Raw genomic sequence first — 13,298 nt, forward strand, 5'->3', positions numbered from 1 at the left:
TCTGTCATTCCAATATTCAAAACAGAAGCTTTTCAGCTTTCCCTCCAGATAGAAAATTGAATCTCTTGGGCTTAGTTTGGGCTGAATTAGAGTGTAAATTACCATATATTGTTTATCTCCATAGCCTCTCACCAGCCTTGCCGCTCTGGAGAGTTCATGTGCAACAGTGGCTTGTGCATTAATGCTGGCTGGAGGTGTGATGGTGATTTTGACTGCGATGACCAGTCGGATGAGAAAAACTGCAGTGAGTAACCTGGGACTTGTTAATCAGGTCCAGCTTAGGGGCAATAAGGTAATAGAAAAACGTGTTGTGAAACCATTTTGAAATTCTTGTTCATATTTATTTCTTCAGCTACCTCTATGTGCACAGCTGACCAGTTTCGATGTAAATCTGGCCGCTGCGTCCGGCTGTCTTGGCGCTGTGATGGGGAAGGTGACTGCTCTGATTACAGTGATGAAGAAGACTGTGAGGACTCGGGTAAAAATTGTACAATTGAATGCCTTTTTTTTGCGCTAGAGTCTGTGCTAAGTTCAGCTGTCAGTTTTATAATTTTGAAAAAAATCTTCATTCAGGAATCCCACAATGTTCCCCTGACCAATTTCTATGTGGAAATGGGCGCTGCATTGGCCAACGGAAGCTGTGTAATGGCGCCAATGATTGTGGAGATGGCAGTGATGAGAGCCCTGCCCAAAACTGCCGTAAGTTGCCTCATACCAACTTCAGTATGGGTGTTCACAATTGATTTCAAGTTAATTTTAAAAAACAACAGATGTATTTGTAGGGATGTCTCTCATCATCATATAAAAGACAGAAAAAAGAGGGTCTTGACCTCAGTTTCTCTGAAGATTCAGAGTGCACTGTTCAAGGAAAAAATAGGAGTTTTCATTTCAGTGTTGTACATCTACTCAGATTAGCTGATCTGAGTGAGATATACAACACCAAAAAGAACACTTCCCCCCCCCCTCGAATAGTGCATTCTGAATTAGCTAGTTGTGCTTCTTTGGGTACCAAACTCAAGAATAAAAAGATGTAGGTAGTCCTTGACTTACAGCCATAATTGCCACTAGAATCTCGGTCATTGAACTCAGTCACTCAACATCTTCAATCTCAGCACTCCCAATATTTGTGGTGGTTAAGTGATCTTGTGGGTTGTTAAGCAGATGGAGGTTTAGGTACGAAATGCCAGATAAGGAGTGCAGTTGCCTCAAGGGGGCGAGGAAGACTCAGGGAGATGCAGAGCAGGCAGCATGTGAGTGTCTCTCTGCTCAGGAACTGAATAGTCTCCCTACCAAAATCCAAGAAGGATTTCCAGCCCCCAAAGGAGTAGGCACTTGTGCACAGCCTGTACTGGGTCTCCCAGTGCCTCGCCCACTCCCATGCTCTGCACTCCTTACCTTCCCATGCTGCCTGTTCAGTGGCTGAAAATCTTGCTTGGATTTTGGCTTCCTTTCATCTGGGGGGGGGGGTGGGCTGGCTGAAAGAACTCCTTGTCAAAGGATTTCCGCTCCATGCCTCTTAGCATGGAGCTGAAATTCTTCATGGCTGTTTGCTCGAAGCTGAGGTCCTACAGCAGGAAGCTCTTTCAGGCAGCCCCAGAGATGAGAGGGAGTCCTCTCAGCAGGTAGCATCAACTTGCAACCTTCCCTGCTCATTTCCCCATTGATGTTTTGGGGAAACTGGCAGAGAGGTTTGCAAATGGCAGTCACGTGATCACGGGTGCTTGGCAACCAGTTATAACAGCTTGCAGATAGGTTGCCCAGCACCTAGCTAATGATTGCATGACCGGTGCAGTGTGTGTATGTGTATGTTAATGTTTTACAATGACCAGGATGTGTTTTTTATGCTGTAAAACACCCTTTCTAATTTAAAGGATCCTTAAGTGAACAGTTATAAATTGAGGACAGGCTGTAAGAATATTCTGAATGTTGAAGTGATGACCTATTCTGGCATTTTTACTTATTAACTTATCAAACCCTATTCTGTCTTTTCTGGGTTGTTTTTGTGGATGCAAGAGAGCAGACTATTTGTGGAACAATAGGCATTCCAGGTATATATGGAAGAGCCAAGCTAAGCTCAGCCAAAATATAGGAATTATTCATTTCTTGACAAATGAGGAGCCATTGTTTGTGTGAAATATGGGGTCTCTTTTTCCACTTGAGAACACAAAAGTCCTCTTTTCCCTCCTGACCACTACTTTAGGTAGTTTTCATAATTTGTTCTAGATAAGAGAAAAATTCTGAAAGAATGGCTGTGTTGTAACCATTTTCTATCTCTGATCTTTTCACAGGTCCACGAACTGGAGAGGAAAATTGTAATGTCAATAATGGGGACTGTGCCCAGAAATGCCAGATGATTCGTGGGATAGTTCAGTGTACCTGCCATACAGGATACAGGCTTCTGGAGGATGGTAGATCATGTCATGGTAAACAGCCTGGACACTTAAGAGCATCTGTATGACTAGGAGTGAAATTGTCCTTGCCAAAGTCATAGCACTGACAGGCAGTGGCATTAACCAAGTTCAACTGTATAATTACTGCATGTGGGACTTTCTTATTTGTATTGGTGCTTCCTAACCACTGATCCCAACACTATCAATCAAAGGCCCTTTATCAATCTTAGTCTTTTTTAAAAAAAAAAGCAAGGTAGAATCAATAGAAAAATGGGGAAGATTCCATTGGAAAAAGAATTTTCTGAATTTCAGAAAAAAAATTATGATTTAAACCAGTAGCTGCATATACAGTAATGGCCTTGTTTCAAAGCACCTACAGTAGAAAATCAGGTAGTTTGACTTTGTTTTCTCATTATCCTATTACATTCATAGAATGAAGGTAACAGGGCAAAGAAAAAAAAGAATTCCAGGGTCATGAAAGGTTTTTTTTATTATATTCATTATATTTCCTGAAACAGGAAATAAAGATTTGTCCCATGTTTGGGGCCTAGCAAGGTAATCTAAATAGTTAACAAGCATTTAACACATATCTCCCTTGCTTCTCAGCTAACAAAGGGAGATAGAGCTTGTGGCCTAGAGGTAAAAACAACTGCCTAATGTGCAATCAGCCCAGGTTCGAATCTCAGAACAGTATGGCTGACTGATGAAAACAAATAAGTTTGAAATGCATATCAGTCTCCCTTTAATTCTTTGTTAGCAATCTAAAAAAATTTACACAAATATGAGCTGTCACTGTTGTGACTACTGCCTGTCGATGGCCTTCGGTTAGGCTGAAACAGGAAATAAAGATTTGTCCCATGTTTGGGGCCTAGCAAGGTAATCTAAATAGTTAACAAGCATTTATATCTTACATATATCTTACAATTTGTGTAGATTGATGGATTGGAGATGCTGAATTAAGAGCTTGACATTTTGGGTTATCTTTTACTGTTTTGGTTTTATTACCTTTATAAGTTGCCTAGAGTTGTGTTTTACAAGACAGATAAATATATACATCTTTAAAATAAACAAACAGGCATCAAAGTGTGGAAACCAAAACCAACCTATTTACCCTTTTCTCTTTAGTTTCGTACTCTTTATTCTTTTCTTATTCCAGATGTGAACGAATGTGCAGAGGAAGGTTATTGCAGTCAGGGGTGCACCAACAGTGAGGGTGGTTTCCAGTGCTGGTGTGAACAAGGCTATGAGCTTCGCCCAGACAAGCGTAGCTGCAAAGCCCTGGGTAAGAAAGAGTCTTCAGCTCCAGGCACTGGGGATCATTCAGGGCTTAGAATCCATCCATGTGCCTGGTGGATGACTGCTGGCTTAGTTCACGGCTTCCGTTTCTCCATGATATTTAATTTTCAACTGCTGCTTGCCTAACAGACTAGTCTATTTTTTCCACAGCCTGATGACTCTAGTTACACTGGAATATAGCTTCCATTATTCCATTGACAATATATTTTGGGATGTGTTTACTAGATTTGATGAGAGTTACAGTCCAACACTTTTAGACAAGATTAGGTTGGAAAAAGCTAGACTAGTATTTTGTGAGGTTTTTTCCCCCTCTATCTTCAGCTGCATGCCTCTTTTAAAAATAAAAAATGTGATAATATTGGTTCTGTAGGAGATGACAAGGCTGAGCCCAAGGGAGGGGTCAAACGCATCATCAGTCATGAGTCCCTTCATGCCAAGGATGTCAAACTCAATTTCATTGAGGGCCACATCAGCATTGTGGTTGCCCTGAAAAGGCCAGTTGCTGTCCCCTTCTCTCCCTCAGCCTTGCCCCACAGAAGCCTCTCCTATCCTCCCTATCGCCTTCTCTCCCCCCTCCTTCCTTCCAAACCCCCTCCTCTTATATTCTCCCCTTGCCTCCCCCATGTGTTCACTCACTGCCCGGCTGGCTTTTTCACGCAGTGCTCCTCATCATGGCCCGGTTCTGGCAAGCAGGCCTTGAGTTTGACATGTCTGCTTCACACCCACAAGACATCTAAGTCCAGTCTACCTTGAGTTCCTTTCTATTCTCAACCCCTGCTTGCAGAGGGTCGTTTCTGGATATTCTAGAACAGAGGTCCCCAGCCTTTTGGGCACCAGGGACCGGTTCTGTGGAGAGAGGTTTTTCCGCGGACTGGAGGGGGCCTGTTTTTTTGTGGTGCCTCCATCCCATGGATGGGGCTTTGCTTGTTTGCACGGACCGGTTGCTGGCATGCCACAGACCGGTACTGATCCACAGACCCGGGGTTGGGGACCCCTGTTCTAGAAGAGATCTGACCATGAACAGAAATATTCTATGACAGAGCTTTTTATACACCTTTGATAAGGAATTATCTGATTTTTGAGAAGCCGGGTTATGTGAGGATAGCATTCATATGGCTTTTCAGAATGTTAGAAAAGTCTGTTTTTATGGGCAGCCCTTCAGGATTGATTCTGGAGGCAATAAATTATATTTTATTGATATACTGTTTTCTGTTATTATTACTATTATGACTGTATTTTACTGTAAACCTCCTAGGGTCAACTGGACTAAGGTAGTATATAAATTTCACAAAGAAACAGATAAAAATGTAACTGTAAAGATCCCAGGAAAAGACTAAATCCCAGGGCAAGAACTACAGATTCAGATAACAGCAAAAACAAAAAGGCTGGGGATGATACCATCCGTGCACAGAAGCCACTTACTGAACAATCACTTTTCAGGAATGCTGGTTCCCACATTTCTAACAAACTGCCGAATTATCAAATAAAATACAGTGGAGGGAACTACAGTATATAAGCTTATATTCTAAACAGAGGACGCGGTGGCTCAGTGGGTTAGGACGCTGAGCTTGTCGATCAGAAGGTCGGCAGTTTGGCAGGTCGAATCCTGAGTGCCGTGTAGCAGAGTGAGCGCCTGTTACTCGTCCCAGCTTCTGCCAACCTAGCAGTTCGAAAGCACGTAAAAATGCAAGTAGAAAAATAGGGACCACTCCGGTGGGAAGGTAACAGCGTTCCGTGCGCCTTTGGCGTCTAGTCATGCCGGCCACATGACCACAGAGATGTCCTCGGACAAGAGCTGGCTCTTCGGCTTTGAAATGGAGATGAGCACCGGCCCCTAGAGTCGGAAACGATTAGCACGCATGTGCGGGGGAACCTTTACCTTTACCTTTATTCTAAACAGAGTGAATGTGCCTACATATAATGTTTTTATGTTTGTTTTCTATCTGTGAACTGATTCTGTGCTGCCCTTATAATCTCACTGATGTCCAAAGAAATAGTCTTCTCACATCTCTGTGCATGTATCCTTCAGGGCCAGAACCTGTGCTGCTTTTTGCCAATCGGATTGATATCCGGCAGGTCTTACCCCACCGCTCCGAGTACACTTTGCTTCTGAACAACCTCGAAAATGCTATTGCACTGGATTTCCACCATAGCAAGGAATTAGTATTCTGGTCTGATGTCACACTGGACCGCATTATGAGGGCCAACCTAAATGGTAGCAATGTGGAGGAAGTGGTGTCTACTGGATTGGAAAGTCCAGGTAAATGTCTTCAGTGGTTTCAGAAGTAAAACTGGCAGCTCTGTATGTAGCAAAATGTATTTATTTTTTTCTATTTATCTGTCAAACTTGTATGTTGCCTATCTTCACGGAAGCAACTCTAAAATTGCATAACCTGAGTATTCAGAGTAGACCTCGTTGCAGCCCTCAGAATTCCCCCATAGTAACCACCAATCATATGTTTTACTGGGGAAGAAGAGGAACATTATTAGAAGCATAAGATAAAATAAAATGAATTGTACTTAACTTGATCTTCAATTAAATTTAAATCTAAATCAGGCCTATATTACTCTTTCTCCTATCTCCGTTTGGATTTCAAAGTGCACCATGCCATTCAAAAATCAAGTGTGGCTTATAGCGCTCTCTCTCTCTCTCTCTCTCTCTCTCTCTCTCTCTGTGTGTGTGTGTGTGTGTGTGTACATGCGTACATGCACTCACGCACGCATGTGTATATATCTACATCTGCATCTTGGGCATAATGGGCATAATGGATAGTTCAAATAGTTACCTAAATATTTTAGTGATTTATATGACAAGAGGGGGAAAAAAACCCTTGTTTCCATTTTCCTTTTATAGAACAGGCTAGCCTTAGTCATGGCTCAATGGGACTATTCCTGAACAGCCATTACTTGTCACACTCTTCCTTCCTCTGGGTCCTAGGTGGGCTAGCTATTGACTGGATCCATGACAAGTTATACTGGACAGACTCTGGGACATCTCGCATTGAAGTGGCAAATTTGGATGGAATGCATCGTAAGGTGCTTCTTTGGAAGAATCTAGAAAAACCTCGTGCAATTGCTCTTCACCCTATGGAAGGGTGAGTATGAGATATACTCACTGCTTGTTATCTTAATTTATCAGATGACATTTGCTGAATGAAGACTCCAATTTGGCCACCTGGAGCCAAATCTAGAGTTGTCATTCTACAAATGAATTAACATCTTCCATATGTAAAACCACCATGAAAACTAAAGACAATTTTCCCTAGAGGGGAAAGAAGGTGTTGGTGATTTTTACAAACGTGTTGTTACTGTTATGATTTTTTTGCTTGTTGCACCTGATGACACCTCATTTCCCATTTTAGAGGATCTGCAGATGCAAGAAGGAATCTAAAAATCATCTTCTCTACACTTAACTTGGAATATCCTGTAAATATTTTTATTTACTGGAACTTAATGTACTATTTTCATAGCCTTAGGATTCTCCTGTGTTCTGTAATGTAAGCTATATTAGCATAGATCAGTCTTTTCAAATGTATTACCTTCCTGTTGTGTGAAGTAACTCCCAGAATTCTGAGCAACTACCATGCCAGCTAAAAGTCTGGAAAATTAACTGTCTATCTGGAGCAGAGGTCCCCAATCTTTTGGCCAGCAAGGACCAGTTCCGTGGAGAGGTTTTTTTCCGTGGACCAGAGGGTGCATGCTTTTATGTGCTGCCTGCATCTCGTGGATGGGGCTTTGCTTCTTTGTGTGGCCCAGTTGCTGGCATGCTGCAGCCCAGTACTGGTCCATGGACCGGGTTGGGAACCCCTGATCTGGAGGGCACTCAGTATGAAGAAAGCCAATATAGGTGCTCATTTGTGAAGCCAAAAGATTCTGGTTAATAGTTGATCGACAAAGACTGTGGTCTTATATAATCATAGCCTGAATCTGTTATCCTTGTTTGCTTTTATCACCTCCAGTTGTATTATGACTTTAGCCTTAAATTGCTAAACTAGTGGCTGTTTTGATGAGCAATATCTGTTGTCCTTTCAAGGAACTTCCACAGTTCACATTTTTCCCCTCTTTTCCAATAGTACCATCTACTGGACAGATTGGGGAAACACTCCTCGTATTGAATACTCTAACATGGATGGTTCCAATCGGCGCATTATTGCTGACACTCATCTTTTTTGGCCAAATGGGCTAACTATTGACTATGCAGGACATCGGATGTACTGGGTAGATGCCAAGCATCATGTTATTGAGAGGGCTGATTTGGATGGAAAGAACAGGAAGGCTGTTATTAGTCAAGGTGAGATAAGGAAATTGGGACTGTTGTTTACTAGACAAGCAACAGTGCTAAGGGATGCTCTGAGTAACTCAGATAATACTGTGTAGCAAATCAGATCATTGATGTCAGGAGTTGAAATCATCAGTCATTTACTTTGGTCCCATATCTGTTTTCCCATCACGCTAATGCCAGCAATACTCTCAAAACAATAACTTATGGTTGATATCTGCCAATTCATAAACAAGTTATAAAATCTCAATGGCTGGGACATACAATACGAGTAGCAAATTGCACTGTGATGTTAGCCTTTATTTCCAGGAGAACTGGCAATGTAGAGTACTAAGGCAGCGGAAACCAGCAGCAAATTTGCTTAGTTTAGGAGGTATTATTAAAAGAAAGAAACGTTTGTTGTTGTTGTTTTGGCTCAGTGATAGAAGCAACCTTTAGAAACAGTAAAGGGTGACCATAACCTTTTCATCTGCTTTTACTGGATTCTTGCTGCAGGCCTTCCACATCCATTTGCTATCACTGTATTTGAAGATAGCCTGTACTGGACAGATTGGCATACCAAGAGTATTAACAGTGCCAACAAATTTACTGGAAAAAATCAGGAGATCATCCGTAACAAGCTTCATTTCCCCATGGATATCCATACTTTGCATCCCCAACGCCAACCGGCAGGTAACTGCAGAGAGAAAAAACAAGATATTATTGCTAAAAGACAAGTTTTCTATCACAAGATATTGACAAGCAAATATATCCTGAATCTTAACACTTTATAGAATATAAAAATTGTCTTAGTGCTTCAAATCAAATTGTTTGATTAGTGCTCTACATTCAGAAAACATGCAGTGTTTCCAAAGACATTCCCAGGTATAAGTGGGTAGCTACTGTATAATATTTTCTTTGCAACAATGGCCAAGCAGCTAACCACATAAATTCATAAATGATGGTATAATATGATAATCTTTCATTACTGTGGTTGTTATATTACTATTGTTATTGGCATGTTTCTATGTACCTGGAAAAAAATTCCCAATTAATCCATCTCTACTATTGTCAAAAATGTTGAATTGCAATGAATATCTTCATTAATTTTATACATACTTTACTATCCAGGTAGTATTATAGTCCACAATATAATTAAAATTGCCATTGGTCTAATACTGTTATCAGTGGCTTATCAATATGTTTGCTTGTACCACAGATTAATTTCAAAGTATGACAAGTAAATGGCTATATATCCTTTATATGTCCATGGTGAATATCTCTGGTTCTTTTCCCTATATAGGTCATGGTATTTGTGCTTATATGGGTGTATCTATGTGTGTGTGTGTGTGTGTGTGTGTGTGTGTGTGTGTATCTATATCTATATCTATATATATAAATCTGTTTGGCTATTCGAGCAGGGAGAAATCGCTGTGGAACATATATATATATATATATATAAAATATCTGTTTGGCTATTCGAGCAGGGAGAAATCGCTGTGGAACCAACAATGGTGGCTGTACTCATCTCTGTTTACCAAATAACAAGGGCTATACCTGTGCGTGTCCCACAGGTTTTCGGAAGACTAGCAGCCATACTTGTGCCCAGAGTAAGTGTAATTAAAGAGTTTATGTATCTTTGTAACATGTCTGTGTCCAGATATATGAGAGAGAGAGTAAAGAATTTTAGCAAAATTACATTTAAATGAAAATGTAAATTTCACGTGAAGGGGTTGTGGAGAAAGTGATCACAATAGATTGCCAACATTAGAATGTGTTTATGAAATTGATGGGAGGATGACATTTGGATTTTTTTTGTTGCTGTTTTTCCAAATTTCCATATAAAATATAGAATATATTTTTTCCAAATTTATAAACAAAAAACAAACAAATAAGTTCAGCTGCAGAAAAGCACCGGTGGCATGATAAAGGACTTGGGGTATCTTTTCTGCAAGGAAAGATGGAGTTCTTGCCTTGGGGAAATAAGATTTGTATTTCTTAATTTGATATGATTTCTTACTTAATTAGAAAAGATGGTCTAAGTATCTCAAACAACTAAAAGGACTGCTGGGTTAGGAAGATTATGGAAGTTTATAAAATACTGAGAATGTAATGGTAGAGAGAAGTTGGATAGAGATAATATTAGAACTGCAAGCACTCAATGAAATTATTTGTCAGTTCACAACCAATTGCTTTTCCACACAATACATAGTTTGTAGAATAGTTTGCCTCTAGATGCAACAGTAGCCTGTGGCTCCACCGATTTTTAAAGTTAGTTTATTAATGGAAAATTGGTTTGTCAACCCTTAATGCTATAAAAATTACATTGAACCTATGGGATCAGAGGCAGAAGAAAGTCAATTGCTAGAAGCATTAAGGAAGGGCAATTTTAGATTCATTTTTTTCTTTCCGGACTTTCTAAAGGCACCTGACTAGCTAATGCTAGCAGTGGCACTGATGGGTCCTGGGTCTGAGCGAGCAAAGTTCATATGCTTCTTCCTAATATTTTAAATGATGGAATTGCCAATTAATGTACCTTGTCATGTCCTTACATACAGGGACGTTTTATCTAAGAACATGTCCTTTTTTCTTCTACTCCTAAAATACTTCTTCCAACATTATATGCTCACTTCCTTTTGCTTTGTACTTATTTGTTAATTAAGCACCATGGTGGCACAGTGGTTAGAGTACAGTATTGCAGGCTATCTTTGCTCTCACTGCCAGGAGTTCGATTCTTTCGATCCTGACTGGCTCAAGGTTGACTCAGCCTTCCATCCTTCCGAAGTCTGTAAAATGAGGACCCAGATTGTTGGGGGCAATATGCTGACTCTGTAAACCACTTAGAGAGTGCTATAAAGCACTGTGAAGCAGTACATAAGTCTCAAGTACTAGTGTTAGTTCAGATCTGGCCTGCATTATAGATTGGACTTTTATAGCCATGTGATAGGCATGGATGTAATAAATAGAACTTCGTTGTGCCAAGATCACTTTTTTGTGCTTGTTACCATAATTTTCTGTTAGAGATATTAAAAGAAGACCTTTCGACCTTTGATCAGGTCTTGACAAGTTCCTGCTTTTTGCCCGAAGGATGGACATCCGTCGTATCAGCTTCGACACAGAAGACCTGTCTGATGTTGTCATCCCCTTGGCAGATGTGCGCAGTGCTGTGGCCTTGGACTGGGATGCACAGGGTGACTATGTCTACTGGACAGATGTTAGCACTGATTCCATTAGTCGGGCAAAATGGAATGGAACAGGCCAGGAGGTAATATCCTATAGAAGCTCAGTGGAAGTACATACGTTGCTTGTCTTCTTGATTTTTGTTTTGTTTTGGCTCATTATAAATATGTAATCTTTAAATTCTACTTTTTTGATTATTTGAGGAATATATTCTATGCATATGTCTTAAAGTGGATTAATTCCATATCTCTATTTAAACAGCCCATCCCCACAAACACACACACACACACAACTGAACATTCATCAGTCCAAAAAAGGTCAGGCAGTGCTTTGGGTTAGAGCAATACTGCCCTCAAAGTTTCATTCTTCTGTTTGTTTTGTTGCCAGATTGTGGTGGAGAGCAGTCTTGAAAGCCCAGCTGGTCTTGCTGTTGACTGGGTCACAAACAAGTTGTACTGGACAGATGCAGGTACTGAAGGCCACTGCTATATGCAAGAGTTCATTTGCTACTCTAAAAGCTAACCACTCACTGAAAAATTGCCTTCCAAATTCTTAACAGGATTATTCCCAATGCATCTGTTGAGATGTATGAATAAGACTCAAAGTCTATGATCGTGAAGATTTTAATAACATTTCACCTTCCTGTAAACAGTGGACATAGAAATTCTGGCAGTAAGAACTTATTTTCTGTAATTTAAAAAAGCAGTGTTCGAAAAATAGGAAAATCTCTAGCATATCAATTTATTCCTGCAGAAATGTCCCTGCTTGCCACTTTATTTGAAATGTTTCCATTACACATTTTAATCTTACACTGATGTACTTGGTTTGTCAATATTATCGGCAAATGCAAATGTGAAAGGTTGCTTTGTATTGTAGCACTGAAATTACAGAATAATTCAAATGGCGTTTTTGAATTTCCAGTTTGAAATATTTCAGTAGACAGAATTTTCAGCCTATCTGAGTAAATTTGTTTTTCTTATGGATAAAAAGAAGATGGATCAGCATTCAAACCTGCAGTCTGAGAGGTAATAGTAAAGGAAAAGTTTGGGTAAAATGATCCTGTGTTTTACTGGTTTTAATAGAACCAATGGTTTCTGAGTAAGGGTGACTAGATATGCTGATCAAATTCATAAAAAAAAAACATTTGTAGAGGTCAGAGTGATTATTATAGACTGAGGATACTTTGCAGGGCTGTCGAAGAAGTCATTTTGCTGATTTACCCTGTTGGTTTTCTTTGCCATGGTGTGGATTTTATGATTTTTTTTCCCCCCTGGTCTTGAAGGCTGATTTTTTTCTTCTTTCCCTTTTCTATCTAATGCAGGAACAGACCGGATAGAGGTATCTAACATAGATGGGACAATGAGGACTGTTCTAATATGGGAAAACCTAGACAGACCAAGAGATATTGTGGTGGACCCTGTTGGAGGGTGAGAACCTTTCTCTTAAGACTGCATTGTTGCAGTTCCTGTATTGCCATTGCATTTTGATTCTTCATGACAGTGATATCACTGAAAGTTTGCTGTTATAATTTTATTAGATAATTACATATATGTAAGTTTGTAATGTTGATTCTTACGTGCTAACATTTGCAATGTTTATAAAACAACAAGACTGAAAAAGACTCAGTTCTAATATCCTCTATACACAATATCCTTAAAAGATTAGTTCAGGGATAGACAATGTGGCATTCTGTAATGTTGAGAATAGATAATAGACAATCTAGTATTGAGTTTTGCACCAAACCTGCTCATTGGTCATGATAGCTATAGCCATGGTGGTACAGTGGTTAGAATGCAGTATTGCAGGCTAATTCTGCTGACTGCCAGCCATTTGATGCTCACTGGCTCAGGATTGAGTCAGACTTCCATTCTTCCAAGGACACATATTGTTGGGGGCAATATGCTGACTCTGTAAACTGCTTAGAGAGTGGTGTAAAGCACTATAAAGCAGTATATAAGCCTAAATGCTAATGAGGCCGAGTGAAAATCTTTTGAAGGGCCCGGAGTTAACTCTTACAAACAAACATTAATGTGTCACAATGACCATATTAAAGTTATCTATAGAAAAGAGATGAGTAATGTGTAGCCATTCTGACTAATGTGTTAGATGTTGAAAATTACATCTCTCTGCATTCCTTATTTTTGGCTAAGTTGGCTGGAACTACTGCAATTTAT

At 40.0% G+C, this 13,298-nt stretch overlaps 1 protein-coding gene across 1 annotated transcript in view; it reads left to right on the top strand.

Moving 5' to 3' along the window:
• Positions 1–13,298, top strand: part of LRP4 (LDL receptor related protein 4) — a gene marked incomplete at both ends in the record, with an annotated part of 105,941 nt that overhangs the window by 71,288 nt on the left and 21,355 nt on the right. The window contains 13 exons of the mRNA XM_083356583.1: positions 125–244; positions 353–478; positions 574–699; positions 2,289–2,423; positions 3,547–3,672; positions 5,716–5,946; positions 6,625–6,781; positions 7,760–7,977; positions 8,461–8,637; positions 9,432–9,554; positions 11,001–11,209; positions 11,512–11,593; positions 12,446–12,551. Of these exons, the coding sequence (XP_083212709.1) occupies positions 125–244; positions 353–478; positions 574–699; positions 2,289–2,423; positions 3,547–3,672; positions 5,716–5,946; positions 6,625–6,781; positions 7,760–7,977; positions 8,461–8,637; positions 9,432–9,554; positions 11,001–11,209; positions 11,512–11,593; positions 12,446–12,551 (1,936 nt within the window). The remainder of the gene's footprint in view (positions 1–124; positions 245–352; positions 479–573; positions 700–2,288; positions 2,424–3,546; positions 3,673–5,715; positions 5,947–6,624; positions 6,782–7,759; positions 7,978–8,460; positions 8,638–9,431; positions 9,555–11,000; positions 11,210–11,511; positions 11,594–12,445; positions 12,552–13,298) is intronic.

Source organism: Vipera ursinii, assembly GCF_947247035.1.
Source record: "Vipera ursinii genome assembly, chromosome: 1".
NCBI classification, from domain to species: domain Eukaryota; kingdom Metazoa; phylum Chordata; class Lepidosauria; order Squamata; family Viperidae; genus Vipera; species Vipera ursinii.